The 15,922-nt window shown below is 39.2% G+C and overlaps 2 protein-coding genes across 8 annotated transcripts in view; both read right to left on the bottom strand.

Annotated features, from left to right (window-relative positions):
* Positions 1–11,547, bottom strand: part of LOC122708546 — a 33,822-nt gene extending 22,275 nt beyond the window's left edge. The window contains exons 1-2 of the mRNA XM_043924765.1: positions 11,422–11,547; positions 9,197–9,564 (exon numbers count right to left, since the gene is read on the bottom strand). Coding sequence (XP_043780700.1) covers positions 9,197–9,564; positions 11,422–11,547 — 494 coding nt within the window. The remainder of the gene's footprint in view (positions 1–9,196; positions 9,565–11,421) is intronic.
* Positions 11,548–11,997: 450 nt separating this feature from the next.
* CPEB3 (cytoplasmic polyadenylation element binding protein 3) overlaps positions 11,998–15,922 on the bottom strand; it is a 191,094-nt gene continuing 187,169 nt past the window's right edge. For all 7 annotated transcript variants that reach the window (XM_043926632.1, XM_043926634.1, XM_043926630.1 and 4 more), the window contains exon 10: positions 11,998–15,793. In XM_043926632.1, coding sequence (XP_043782567.1) covers positions 15,566–15,793 — 228 coding nt within the window. In that variant the 3' untranslated portion in view covers positions 11,998–15,565. The remainder of the gene's footprint in view (positions 15,794–15,922) is intronic.

Raw genomic sequence — 15,922 nt, forward strand, 5'->3', positions numbered from 1 at the left:
TATGTTTGCACAAACCTAATACAAAGCTATGGTAATCAAAACAGCATGGTAATAACACAAAAACAGACCTACAAACCTATGGAACAGAACAGAGTGCCCAGAAATAGACAGCCCACACGCTTACAGTCAATTTACCTTCAACAAGGGAGGCAAGAATATACAATGGAGAAAAGAAAGTCTCTTCAGCAAGTGGTGTTGGGAAAGTTGGACGGCCACATGAAAATCAATGAAGTCTCATCATACACAGGAATAGACTCAAAATGGCTTAAAGACTTAAACATAAGACACGACACCATAAAACTCCTAGAAGAAAACACAGGCAAAAAGTTATCTGACATAAATTGTACTAATGTTTTCTTAGGTCTGTTTCCCAAAGCAATAGAAATAAAAACAAAAATAAGCAAGTGGAACCTAATCAAACTTACACGCTTTTGCATAGCAAAGGAAAACATAAAAAACACCTCTTCTATGAAAAGAAAACCTACTGAATGGAAGAAATTATTTGCAAACGATGTGACTGACAAGGGCTTAATATCCAAAATACACAAATAGTTTATACAAGTCAATAACAACAACAAACAACCCAATCGGAAAATGAGTAGAAGATCCAAATAGACATTTTTCCAAAGAAGAAACACAGATGTCCAAAAAGCATATGAAAAGATGCTCAACATCACTAATAATTAGAGAAATGCAATGAGACACAGCTTCACATCAGTGAGAAGGGCCATCATTAAAAAGTCTACAAATAACAAATGCTGGAGAGGATGTGAAGAAAAGGGAATCCTCTTACATTGTGGTAGGAATGTTAATTGGTGCAGCCAATGTGGAGGTTCCTCAAAAAACTAGAGTTGCCATATGACCCAAGAATCCCATTCCTGGGCATATACCCAGAAAAAACTACCTTTGAAAAGACACATCTACTCCTATGTTCATAGCAGCACTATTTACAATAGCCAAGACATGGCAACAACCGAAATGTCCATTGACAGATGAATGGATAAAAAAGATGTGGTGAATATAAACAATGGAATATGACTCTGCATCAAAAGGATGCAGTAATTCTATTTGCAGCAACATGAATGGACCTAGAGATCATCATAGGAAGCTAAAAAGAGAAAGACAAAAACCAAATGATATCACTTATATGTAGAATCTAAAATATGATACAAGTCAATGTATCTACAAAACAAAAACAGACTCACAGAGAACAGATTTGTGGTTGCCAAGGCCGGGGGCGGCGGAACAGCGAGGGGAGGGGAAAAATGAGAATTTGAGATTAGCAGAGGCTAACTATTATATATGGGATGGACAAACAATATGGTCCTACTGTACGGCACAGGGAACCATGTTCAACATCGCGTGACAAACCGTAAGAGAAAAGAATATACATACGTGTGTGTGCGCGCGCGCGCGCGTATACTTACATAACTGAGTCATTTTTGCTATACAGAAGAATTAACACAACATTGTAAATCAACCATACATCAATAACAATTTTTAAATAAATTAAAAATGAGAGCAAAAAAATCAATGACATTGAAAACAGGAAGATAGAGAAAATGAAACCAAAAATGCTGGTTCTTTGAAAAGATCAATAAAATTGATAAACCTCTACCCAGCTAGGCTAACCAAAAGAAAAAAAAAAAGAGAGAGAGAAGGCGTCGATGACTAATACCACAAGTGAAGGAGAACCCACCAGCACCGAGTCTATGAACATTAAAAGGTTAATAAAGGATCGTGAACAACTCTATCTCTATGCCCATAAATTTGATAATTTACATGAAACAGATCAATTCCTTGAAAGGTACAATCTACCAAAACTCACACAAGGAAAAACAGATAATAGACCTACATCTATTAAAGAGGCTGAATCAACTGTTAATAACTTTCTAAAACAGAAAGCACCAGACTCAGGTGGTTTCACTAATGAATTCGACCAAACACTGAAGGGAGGAATGAGGTCAATTCTCCACAATGTCTTTCAGAAACCAGAAGCATAAGAAACACATCCCAACTCATTCTACAAGGCAAGCATTACTCTAACATAAAATCAAATAAAGGCATTACGAGAAAACAAAACTGTAGACCAGTATCTTTCATGAACACAGATGTAAAATCTCCAACAAAACATTAGCAAATCAAATCCAATTATGTACAAACAAAATTATATACACCATGGCCAAGTGGGATTTATTCCAAGTATAAAAGACTGGTTCACTACTTAAAAATCAAGAAAAACTGTATCATCATCTCAAAAGATTTAGGAAAGGCATTTGGCAAAACCCAACACCTATTCATTATAAAAACCAGCAATAGAGAGGAACTTTCTCATCTCGATAAAGAACAATTATGAAAAACCTATAGTTTACATCATACTTAAGGCTAATAATCTAGACGCTTTCCCCCTAAGATTGGAAACAAGGTAAAGATGTCTTTTTCTCACCACTCCTATTCACTAGGATACCGGAAGTCCTAGCTAAAACAATATGAAAAAAAAGAAAATAATGGGAAGGAAGACATCAAACTGTCTTTGTTTGCATTTAACACAGGGTTGTCTATGCAGAAAACCTCAAAGAATTGACCAAACAAAAAACCCGTGGAATTTGTGAGAGATTATATAACAAAGTTTCAGGATATAAGGCTAAAAAAATAAAAAGTTGATTGCTTTTCTATATATCAACCTTATCACCCCGAAATGAAATGCTTAGGTATAAATCTAAACTATATGTGCAAGATTTATGAGGAAAACTACATATTCTAAAAAAAAGGAAATAACAAGACTCAACTGTTAAAGATATCAGTTCTTCCTGGGCCGATCTACAGATTCAACGCAGTCCCGACCCAAATGCCAGAATTTTGTGGATCCTGATAAACTGATTCTACAGTTTGTATATAAAAGGAAAGAATCTACAATATCCAACACAACACTGAAAAGGAACCAAGTTGTGAGACTGACACTACCTGACTTTAATACAATACTACAGTAATCAAGATGGTGTAGTGCTGGCAAAAGAACAGACAAATACAACAATGGAGCAGAATGTCCAATTCTTTGGCACCCCATGGACTATAGCCCGCCATGGGATTTCCCAGGCAAGATTACTGGAGTGGGTTGCCATTTCCTTCTCTGGGGAATCTTCCCAATCCAGGGATCGAACCCACATCTCCTGCATTGCAGATGGATTCTTTACAAATGAGCCACCTGGGAAGCTGATAAAACAAAATGTAGAGCCCCAAAACAGACCCTCATAAATGCAGTTAACCAATCTTTGACAAAGCAGCAAAGGCAATTCAATGGATAAAAGATGATTTTTTCAACAAATGGTGCTGGAACATCTGGACATCCACATGCAAAGAAGTGAATTTAGACACAAACCTTACACCTTTCACAAAAAATTAACTCAAAGTAGATCACAGACATAAATGTTAAAAGTAAAAGTATAGAACTTCCAGAAAATAACATAGATGACCTATGGGTTTGGGAGTTTTTAGATACAACATAAAGCATGGTTCGTGAAAGACAAAATTGATTAAGTTGAACTTTATCTCCAAAACATATAAAGGACCTATATCTAATATACACAAAGAATTCTAAAGATTCTTTAGAATTTTAAAAAAATTCTAAAGAATTCAACAATAAGAAAACAAAGTAAAAAATAGGCTAACGAACTCAACAGACTTCAAAAGACTTCACATCAATAATACAGATGGCAAATAAGCACACAAAAAGCAACCTCATGTATCATCAGAGAACTGTGAATTAAAGCAATGAGATCCCACTACACACCTTTTAAAATAGCTAAAACCCAAAACTCTGATGGAACTAAATGCTGAGGAGGAGGTAGGGCAACAGGAAGTCATTTCTGGTGGGGGTGCAAAATGGTACAGTCACTTTGGAAGACAGCCTGGCAGTCTCTTACAAAGTTAAGCATATGCTTATCATATGATCCAGCCAGCAACTGTGCTCACAGGTGTTTACCCAAATTAGTTGAAAACTTCTGTCCACACAAAAACCTGCACATTTATAGCAGCTTTATTTATAACTGCCAAAACAGGAAGCAACCAAGAAGTCCTTCAGCAGTTCAAAGAATCAGTAAACTGTGGTACATCTAGACAATGGAATATTATTTAGCACTAAAAAGAAATGAGCTTTGAAGCCATGAGAAGGCTTGGAGTAAACTGAAATGCATATTACTAAGTGAAAGAAGCCAGTCTGAAAAGGCTAGGTACTGTATGATTCCAACTACATGACATTTTGCAAAAGGCTGAAACTATACAGAGAGTAAAAAGAAGAGTGACTGCAAGGGGGAAGGGGAAGCTCACAGAAATTTTAGGGCAGTGAAACTATTCTACATAGTACTATAATGGTGGATGCATGACATTATGCATTTATCAAAATCCATAGAAATGTACAACATAAAAGTAAACCCTATATATATACACACACGCACACATATAGAATGGATAAACAACAAGGTCCTACTGTATATTCAATATTCTATGATAAAGCATAATGGAAAAGAATATGTATAACTGGGTCACTTAGCTGTATAGAAGTAATTAACAAAACTAGTTCAACTATCCATCAATAAAAATAAATTAAAAAGAATAAATCCTAACGTAAACTGTGGACTTTAGTTAATAATTTATCAACATTGGCTGATCAACTGTAACAGCCTGGCAGTCTCTTACAAAGTTAAGCATATGCTTATCATATGATAAGGTATTAATACGGGCAACCTGAGGGGAGAGGACTGAAAGGGGTGTATGGGAACTCTGAACTACTTGATCAAGTAAAATGAATAAAAAATGATAAAAAAAACCCAAACCAATTAGAAAATGGGCAACAACAGAGACGTTTCACTGAAGAGGACACAGAGATGACAAATGTGCACATGAAAACATGTTCACCATCATTAGCCACTAGGGAAGTGCAAATTAAAACAACAATGGCTGCAACCGCACACATATCAGAATGGCTAAGCTGAAAGGCAGCAACAAAACCAAACCCTGGATACAGAGAAACTGGATCATCACACATTTCGATTAATGTGTAGAAAGGTACACTGGACTCTAGAAAACATTTTGATAGTTTCTCCGAAAGTAAACATGAAAATACCATACGATCCTGTGACTGCACTCCTGGGCACTTACCCCAGAGAAAGTGAAGACACATTCACACGAAAACCTGTACATGAATGTTTACAGAAGCTTTCTCTCTCATAGTTTGAAGCTGGAAACAATCCAGATGTCCTTCGAGCAAGTGGTTAAAACGAACCATGGTGCATCCATGCCATGAAGGCTGAGCACCGAAAAATTGATGCTTTTGAACTGTGGTGTTGGAGAAGACTCTTGAGAGTCCCTTGGACTGCAAGGAGATCCAACCAGTCCATCCTAAAGGAAATCAGTCCTGGGTGTTCATTGGAAAGACTGATGTTGAGGCTAAAACTCCAATACTTTGGACACCTGATGCAGAGAGGTGACTCATTTGAAAAGACCCTGATGCTGGGAAAGACTGAAGACAGGAGGAGAAGGGGACGACAGAGGATGAGATAGTTGAATGACTCAGTGGACATGAGTTTGAGTAAGCTCCAGGAGTTGGTGATGGACAGGGAGGCCTATTGTGCTGCAGTCCATGGGGTCTCAAAGAGTTGGACATGACTGAGCGACTGAACTGAATCAAAAGGAACAAACTACTGATAAATACAACAACCAAGATGAATCTCTAGAGAATTATGATAAAAAAAAGCCAGTCCCAAAGGTTATACACTATATGTTTCCATTTTTTTTTTTTTTTTCTTTTTCTGGTTGAGCAGCATGCTGGATGCAGGATCTTAATTCCCTGACCAGGGATCAAACCTGTGCTGCCCTGAAGTGGAAGCATGGAGTCTTAACCACTGGACTGCCAGAGAATTCCCTATATTCCATTCTTGAAATGAGAAAGTTACAGGACTGGAGAACAGATAAGTCATCGCCATGGATTTAGGAGGATGGGAGAGGGAGGGTAGTGGGTATTTTTATGGTGATGGAAATGCTTTCATTTTGTCCGTATCAATGTCAGTATTTTGGGCATAATATTTAATACAGTTTTGCAAGATGGTAGGGGGAAACTGGGTAAAGAATACATGGGATCTCTGTCTTATTTCTTACAACAGTATCTGAATCTACATGTATCTAAAAATAAAGTATAATGTTAAAAAGTCAATCAAGAGACTTGCTGGTGGTCGAGTGATTAAGAATCTGCCTTCCAATGCAGGGGACACAGGCTCAATCCTGGTGGGGGAACTGGGTTCCCACACGCTGCAGGGCAACCAAGCCTGTGCCCTGCAACTAAGACCCCCCCCAAAAAATAAAGTAAATATTAAAAAATGTCAATCGGGCTATGTAAATATGGAATTGGGGTCAACAGATCTTGCATGTTAAACAAGACTGCATGTCAGTCAGTCAGCATATGTACGTGTGAGATTAAATGGCTTTCAATGTCTGAGGCTCAACCATCAATGCAGAGACTAGTGGATGGAGGTTTTTAAACTCCATTTCTCTCTTCCATCTCTCTTTCCAAATTGACTAAATCGAAACAAATCCTCCTGGGTGTTGGTAAGCTTAAGGAAGAGTAGAGGGGAGCCTAGAGATGGGAGGGAGGAAGATGGGGAGCAGGGAGACTGAGGTTTGGGTGATTGGGAAAGCAGGCCAGTATGGATGGGCTCCTGGTAGCAGCCAACAGCCAGAAGAGAAATCTGGTCCAGGGGTCGGAAGGTTGCCTGAAAAGAACTGCATTTGTGCCAAGCATCAGCTTTTAGCTTTCACAGAGCCTCCCTTTTGGTTTTAATGCTCCACTGAAACACATAAAAGTGCACAGATCTCTGTGTATGGCTCAGTGGATATTCACGAACTGCACACACCCTGTATGCAACACCCAGATCAAGAGAGTTACCACAACCCTGCAGCCACTTCCATGCCCCGTTTCAGTTATTCCTTCCCCATTTATATACATGGGAGTCATAGGTTATGTACTCTTTGTCTCATTGATTTTGATCAACATTGAGTCTGTGGCATACATTTGTAGATTTTCATTCTTATGCTGTTACACAGTATTCCATTTGTATCCATTCTAATGAGCAGGTCATATGGACAGCATCCAGATGGGGGCTGTAGGAATAAAGCTGCCTTTCTCATAGTGTCTTGGGATCATGCTTGTGCCCATGAGTGAGAAGATAGTCACAGGATATACACATTCAACCCTTGTAAACAGTTTTCTAATATGGTTGTACCACTTTATACCTCTATCAGAACTTAACTAGATTCTTCTTGATACTTAATAGTTTTGGTCTTTTAAATGTTAGTCCTTCTGTGGGTATGTGTTGAAACTGTGGTTTTTTCGCTCATAATGTAGACTAGTGAAATTGAGCAGAAGGGCCCTTTTGAAAGGAGAAACCAGGTGTACAAGATAACTCCCTGCCTTAGGGATCAGAACTTGACCAGGGAGTCAGGCCTCCAGTGACGATGACAAGCTGGAATGTTTCCCTTATACTTAGCATTAGCAGTTCAGCTCGAAACCATCTTAACCAAGGATTCCACCAGAAACAGCAAAGAAAACGCCATGACATCGTGGGCCAGAATTAAATACTAAGGTGAAGCTACACACTTACACGGGTACAAACAGTTACACATATTTGTCTTTATCTAAACACAAACAATGCCCAGACTTGGAATTTTGTTCCCTTCACAATACTATGTAATGGGACAGGACAGAGGTAACTTTCAGTTACCTGTCCTAGTGAGTCATTCCAGCCATTTATCTGTGAGGATCCCTTGGCTCCCAGAGTTGATGCGAAGATTATTTTAAGCTTAAGACATGTGAAATTCAGCAGAGGCAAAAGAAGCATTTTCAAAGCTTCCCTTATCTGACTAAAGGCAGAAGCTTCTGAGAGTGAGGCTGTAATCAATCAATGCTCTCTCCTGGGGAGTTGCACTCACCAAAGAACAGAGAAAACGCTTGCACCTGCATAAACAAACATTATCACAAACTTTTTGAGTTTCCATTTATTCCCCTAAAAACTCATCTTCCCTAAATCTATAAAAATATTGAATCCCTATGTTGTACACTGAAACTAATAATGTAAATCAACTATAGTCTATCTTTTTAATTTGCAAATTAAGAAACAATTGCATTGGAAAGCTGATTTAAAAAATAAACCATTTGATCTTCCCATAGAATTCCTTTTCTCCCCCTTCCTTCCCCTATTAAATTAGATTATAAACATCTACCTCTAATTTGGAGGAAGCACTTCTTTGCTGGATTTATGTGAATATGAACAAGCTTTGCCTTTTCTCGTGTTAATCTGTCTTTTGCCAGTTAACTCACAGGCTTCTAATCACTGAGCCTAAATTAGAGCCAACAGTTTTCCTTACCAACAGTCCTTTGAAGGACAGGACACCTCAATTCGGACTCCCCTCATCTCATGAGTAATCATGAACCTATTTAGTACACCTGCTCTGGTTAAAAAGACATTGTCTTCCAATTTAAGTGTCCAAGTGACCCCAACGTGCCATGGGTCTGGTACAATTTTTAAGCTGTCCATCAGCGCTTGCGTGTAAGGTTTTTTCTTTCTGGAAAGCAGGTACTTTAGACATAACCCCAGCCTTCTTAGCAGGCAGGGTCTGTCTTGCGCATCCCCTCGGCGAGGGCTTAGTTAGCATCCAGCCAGGGGGTTGCTTCAGAACCGCCGCTTCCAACCACAGGCCCCAGAAATGCCAAGCCTCCCGGCTTCTCCTGGAAATAGCCAGCTGATCGTCATCTCAGCACCGTTCATTTACCTACGCCGCCTCCGAGCCAGGATCCCAGAATCCTTATGCCTGGAGATGGGGCCCAAAGCATACTAACATTCTGAAAATAGGATTCCATTTGTTGTTTAGGGCATAATATATTTTTGGAAAACGAAGCGTAAAAGGGACCTGAAACAGTAATCCTCTCCCCCTTTTGGAGGGGGCTGCACAAGGTACCGTCACAGAGCTCCAAATGGTCGATGGAGTCCGCAGACGCGGCTGCGCTGAACCCCGGGCCTCCCGCACGAGCTTCAGGCCTCGGGACGCCGCCCGCCACTCGGAAGGCGGGTGCTGAAGCCACAGCGCCCCAAGTCCGAAGCCCAGGGGGCGGCGGGTGGGAGCGAGCATGAGTCGCGGGTTAGCTTACCTGCGGGACGCCGCCACGCGCGGGGGCCACCGGGGAAGGGCACCCTGGGGCCGGTTCTGGGGACCAGCAGCGGGAAGGGGCGCGAGGCGGGCCGTGGAGGCCCGACAGGGAGCCTGTTCGCCCCGAGCCGCCCGGCCAGCTCCCCTGCGAAGCCGAGCGGCCGGAGGGCGGAGCCGGGACACCCCGAGAGGCGGGGCGCTGCTTGGCGCCGGCCCCGCCCCCCCGGGCGCCCGAGGCTCTTGGGACGGAAAACACCTGCGCCAGACCCCACAACTCACCATTGAACAGCGCGGGGTTGGGATGCCGGCACCTGAATGGTATAAAAGCGCCCCAGGGATTCTTTCGTGCGGCCACTCAGGGTCCGTTTTCTAAAAGGACCGAAGTTATTGCCTGCAAGAGAGCTTCTGGCATGTCCAAAGTCACTACAGGATTGTAAAAAGACCCATTTTCCGAGAGGATCCCTGAGAGCCTAGCGTAAAAATTAAAACAGAAGGGGGCGTACTTACGTTTTCATTGACGTTCTTGGTTTTGATTTTGAAAATTGGTTTCCCGTGGCAAGCGCTGGCATGAAAGCCCATTTGCACCTTAAAATCTTGCATACACACTCACTCGTGTCAACAAACACCGTCCTGTTTCAAATACACTAGTGTTTTTTTTTAACGAGTGTTTTTCACGTTATTAAAAAGGTGAATGTTGCTGTACTGAACCTGCTGTAAAGGAGTTTGTGCCCCCCGCCCCCCCGCCCCCCAAAAAAGCTCATCAAGCAAATTGGAGTGTGTAGATGTTCTCAGACGCAATCCATATACTCCAAGCTACTCCTTAGCAAGTGCAAAGGATGACAAGTGTCAGTACTTCATACAACTAGATTTAATAAGTTGTTATTACAGAAAAAAAGAAGTCCAAACTACAAAGTTTAAGCATTTGTAAGCAATAGCTGCATTGAGCTCCATGGTTAGTCACAGTACTGCAGTTCCACACAAGCAATTATCAGTCCAAGCCCCAAAGGCGGAAGCTGAGTAAGGGTTACTAGCAAAAACAATCTAAGAGAACAGGTAATAAAAGATACAATACATTTAAAATTAGTTGTTAGTTGAAAAACAAATACAGAGATCTTAGCTGTGAACACTCTAAAATTTATGTCCATTATTTTGACAGCAAAAATACAAATACCTAATACTTTATACCCCAACAGAACTATATCCAGAAAAGAAAAAGAGCAGAAGTTGTCCTGTATTAGCACCCAGATTTTCTACTTGTTGTGATTAACTTCATTGTCATACAAATTGAAACACTCCCAAATTACATATCCATTTCTTGACCCTTTTGGGGTATAAAGTCAACAGCATTAATTATAAAATACTCTGTGGTAAAATGGAACACTATTGCAGCTGAGATAGAGAAGTTTGGTTATTATAAAAAAAAAAAAAAAGAAAATGTTAGATGACATACCATACAAACTGGTGAAAAAGCAACAATTCATACGAATAAGCCAGTTTTAACAAAAAGATAACTTTTTTCACTAATCTGTGACTAATCTTTCACTCAAACCTTGCAAGTAGAGATGTCACAATACTCAAATATTTAGGTAGGAGCTTTACCCAGTTAAATGCCATTTTGTTGCTAATATAATAGATAAAAATGAAAACTAGCAGTTATTTAATAATTGCATAAATGCAGTACATTCTGCATTAGCCCATGCCTCACTAACAAGCTATAAAACACAAGATATAGGCAGAAATCTAAGCATAATCTTTATAGCACTAAGCAAAATTTTTCCAATTTCTTTTCTTCTGTTCCTAATCACTTATTTGTAGTTAATGTAAAATTCCAACCAGTAGTATCCAATTTGAGTTAAAATTTTACATCACAACTTGATCTAATCTATATATTATTTACAAAACTGAATACATAGAGCATACCCAAGAGCCAACTCTGGACATGTGTTTCTCTGAGTCATTGATAACCATGCTTCCTTGACAAGGGCCCTGGAGGAAGCCATCAAGGACTGGGAGAAGCACACCCTCTGTCTAGAGCAAGTCATAGGATGTTCTGTTTACGCAACACCAGTTTTGCAGTTGTATGATTTTTAATTTTAGGTGCCATGACAATGACACGCTGCCTTAATAGCACAGCTTCAAGGTGAGTGTGGGTGTTGGAAAAGAAGCAGGAGGGCAGACAGATCATGCTCAGAGTGGCCAGATGTGTTGCCACAGTAAGGGACAAACAAGGGCCACCATTAACAGGGAGCAGGCGGGGTGGGGGTGGGGGGTGGGGAGTGGAGGAAGACGAAGTCTGAGGCTGTCCGCGTACAGTGGTGACCTCCGAGTGTGCCGCCTCGCCAGGTCACCCATGTGCTCGGGGAGGTCACTTGGGCAAGACACTGCGATCCAAGTCTAGCCACCCAGAGGGCTGGTCCTCTCAAGAGACTTCCTTTCACTCTCAGTTGTCACCACTGTAAATACAAGGCAAAGATTTGGCCTGGTGAAAGGTACTGTCATACGTGGACAGCAGTCAGTGGCAGATTCTCACACACACACACACACACACACACACACACACACACACACACACACACGACAGAATGAAGAGTTAGAGGGGGGAAAGCAATGAACCACTCTGTTGACCTGGCCAGGTTCTCAACCTGGTGGGATCTCAGTAACGGGTGACTTCATCATCAGGGCCACAGATTTGGCTGCACCTGGTGTTGTATAAATCTACTGTGACATCCCCAGAGAACTGTACTGTGACATCCCTAGTCTTACACTAAACCACTGTAATAAAGGAAAAGGCTTGTCAAAATCTCACATGTTCTGCTCATTCTGTCATTTTATTACCCAATTATCCATTACATTTTCCAATCACTTTACATAACCAACCATTTTCATCGTTGTCACACTATTGTAAACCACATCAGCAAGTTAATACATAAAGCTTTGCATTTCAAAAAACTAGACACTTTAGTAACAATATTACAAAGGTTTTAGCTTCAAAAATAACTGAAAATGAAAAAAATAAACTTTTAAAGAATTAGCATCATAAAATTAATTTATTCCAAGTAAAAATACAAAATAATATTATGACATTGACCAGATATGAAAGTCCCTCCCAGAAACAACTCTATTAATGATTGAGAAAGCACTCCTTAAAGAAAATACGAAATAAAATGAAAAATATGTAAATATGTTTAATTTTTTTCTTAGCAAAAAATCTTTCTAAAAATAACAATGAAAATTTGTCTCAGTACAAAGGCTACATTACTATTGAAAAAATACCAGCATGAAGAAAAGGTACATATTTGACAGTAGAAAAATGATTTCAGTGAATCACAATGTCTAAAGTTTGCAATGAAAATAAATCTGCAATAAAGATTTATGCCTTTTTTCTTTTCTTTTTTTTTCTATTTTTTATACAAACAGTACAAACAGTATTGCACATAACAACAAATAGTCGAGGTTAGGTTATAGCCTTCAAAAAATCGACTAGTTCAAGTGTCACATCAAGGAAAGGCCACAGCAGGACCTGTGATACCCGGGGGCTTCCCATTAAGTTGCAGGTCAGAACACCTCTGTGTTTTTAAAAAATAATTTTTTTCGAAGGACCCTCTCTTTTAATATAACATTAACAACTTGGGGGCACATTTATTTACAAAACAAAAGGGAACATGTTATAATTTAATAAACTAAAAAAAGTTCTCTTTAAAAAAATACAAACAGAAGAACTCTTTCACAATCCTGGTCAGTCGTGCACAATCAACGCTTGATTATAAATATACAAATTAAGGGAAAGTAGTTTCCACCACCTATTCACAACTTTCAGCACCAAATGGAGTTTATTTTTTGTAACCTATTCTTCATGACAATGTTTTTTCGCCTTCACATCAGCTTTATGCTGTACAATCTTCCAGCATTTTTTTTTTAAATCTCAGTGTTACTTTAGTACATAAAGAGGGGTGCTTCTTCAAAAAGTTTTGCTTCTTTCACATAATTAGGTAGATTTCTGTAGGTTAGATATGATCTTTAATATTATAGTTATAAAGCTCTAACTTCTTCATTTTCAAAAACACAAATAAGCATGAAAAAAATAAAGTTACCCATCTGTTAAATCATTTTTCTTGCAGAATTAAATTAATATATATTTTTCTGAATAAACTTACTTAGAAAATATCATTTTCTTTCCTATATTTCAAAATTGAGGTATTGCAAAAGATCATGTCAGTCAGAAAGCATGCCTTTTTCCTTAAAAACAAACAAACAAAAAAATCTTCAGCCAACTTTTGAAAACTGTCTAAAATACAAAAAGTAGTAGTGCATAACAAAATTTCTTGTACAGATGAAAAAAACCACAAACATAGAAAAAAAACAAACAGAAAACCACAGCTGGGCTGGAAAAAAGCAATTATTACCAAAAAGCCCAGAGGTAACCTCAAAGGGGGAGAATTCTAATAAGCATTTTTAATCCAGTAAAAAACTATTTTGTTTTTTTTTCTTTTTGAAAACAAACTATAGTTTGAGAGCTGGTAACTGCAACTAAACACTGAAGAAACAAAACAAAGGGCTACTAACTTAAGACAGTACAAGGACATCACAGCACATAAAACACAGCGACTTAAATCTATTCTGCAGTGTCATATCCAGTCAGATTGTCCCCAGAATTCCAAAACATAGGAAGAAGATTTAAAAAAAGACTTACATAGTCTCACAATCATTATGTGTTTATATATTACTATCTGCAGCCCAAGAGTGAATGCTAAAAAAATGTCCATGGTAGTACTAGCAGGTCTGAATTCTATTCAAGCTTTACAGGATAAATCCAGGGAATTAAGTAGTTAATTTCTCACCCAGACAACCAACCCTGCTCAGGCCATCTTATTTTGTCCAGACATTTCTTTAGCATCACGATCACACAACTTTCTTAAAATGTGCCTAGTTTGTCAATTGACAACTTATCTCTATATACTGTATATATTCCTAGTGTTTGTAAGCTAAGATGAGCTCTTTGGTTTTCTGGACAAGGTCTGAAGCTATGTAAAATGGTGCAAGCACTAGGAGATTGTAACTAAGAGCTCATGTGTTAGTTAATAATATACCAGTTATGAACTGTCAAGTTCGTTAATGTCTGACACAGAGGCTTTAAACAGTTAAAGTTTGATCACAGTTAGACATAATCACTTTACTATATAAAATAAATTGCACAATATATAACAGAGCACCGCAAAGTACTTCATCTACCATCCACAAATTTGCTTTAAGAATATCCTACACCTAGGTTTTATATTGGTTGTAATATAGGTCATTCTGTTATGGGCTCTTCCTAATTTCAGAAGCATTCCATTTATTGAGGCATGCCTTCCTCCAGTCAATTACCATTTCTTTGAATGAAAAAAAACTTTTTTTTAAAAATCAGTATTTTATAGCTTATATAGATTCTTAATTTGTGCATTGTGGGAAGGTTTTATACTAGACATCAGATATAAAATTTATTGCATGCAGCAACCTGATTAAGTAAACATGCAGTCAGAAATAGTGACCTTCCTTTGAAGCTTTCTCAAGTCTATTCTGATCTCCTTTCGGCAGCTGATTCTATCCCTAAATCACAAAAGTGTGTTGTTGGGTTTTTTGTAATTGATACCTTAGCCTGAATAGAGTATTATGGTATTAATAATACCATTTTAATAGCAGCAAAAGCTATTGCAGCATAAATTTACATAACACTAAAAGATCTAACCAAAATCCTCAGCAAAACAAAAATCAAACATGAAGGAAAAGTAAAGATTCAGCTTATGAGGTATCCTTACATGTCAAAATAGAGAGCAACTAAAGGCTTATTTTCATTAAGGGTTATCCTTACTCTAAATGACCCCAACTAATGATTGCTGAATTGTTGTGAAGTTTTTGCTACATCTGCCACCTACTCACAAGTATTACCTTTGGTAAGTCTTCTCCTAGGGGCGATTCTCTAAGTTTCTGAAAATAAGTGCATGCTCCAGTTCAAAAACGATCAGAACAACAACAACAACAACAACACAACAACAAACAAAAAAAAATCACAGACATCAACCTGATGGCCGCTGATGAGAATGGCAGTCTACGAGTGACAAATCAGGTGTAAGGAATCAAGGTACCAAGCAGACAAAAGTGAGAATCAAAGTGCAAATCAGTACCGTTACACACTCTGCAATTCTGTGTTATACTGGACACTGAGTTCAGTAATATGACTGTAAATAATAATAATAATAAAAAGACCCATTTCTTCTTTAAAAATCGAGAACAAATGCACAGATTTCCAGAACACTGTAAGCCCTGAGGCAGTGCCCTCTCTTTTCCCTCCTTGTTATCTACTCCAGTACTTGTAGCTGGGTCTGCCCTGGGCTCAGCTCCAGCGGAACGGGACGTGGCGAGGGCGGTCGCCTCCCTCCTTCACCAGCGGTTTGTGGAATTCCCGCCCGGCGCGGGAATGTATGCTCGCCCAGCAGTATTCGCAGTAATACTGCAGACAGGTGACGTTGGCACAGAAGAACGGGGCAAACTTCCCACCGCAGCGTGTGCCCTGGCACTCATCACACATCTGATCATCCAGCACATATGGCTTCACTTCCACCTGGACCCAAAGAGGAAAGACAGGAAAAAAGATTTTAGCAAAGCTTCCTCACATTTCTTCCTCTCGAGAGCTTATAACGTGGCTTAATATGTCTCAGTCAGGCTCAGTGTTGAACTCAGCTGGTTATCA

This window comes from Cervus elaphus, chromosome 15 (genome assembly GCF_910594005.1).
Source record: "Cervus elaphus chromosome 15, mCerEla1.1, whole genome shotgun sequence".
Taxonomy (NCBI): Eukaryota; Metazoa; Chordata; class Mammalia; order Artiodactyla; family Cervidae; genus Cervus; species Cervus elaphus.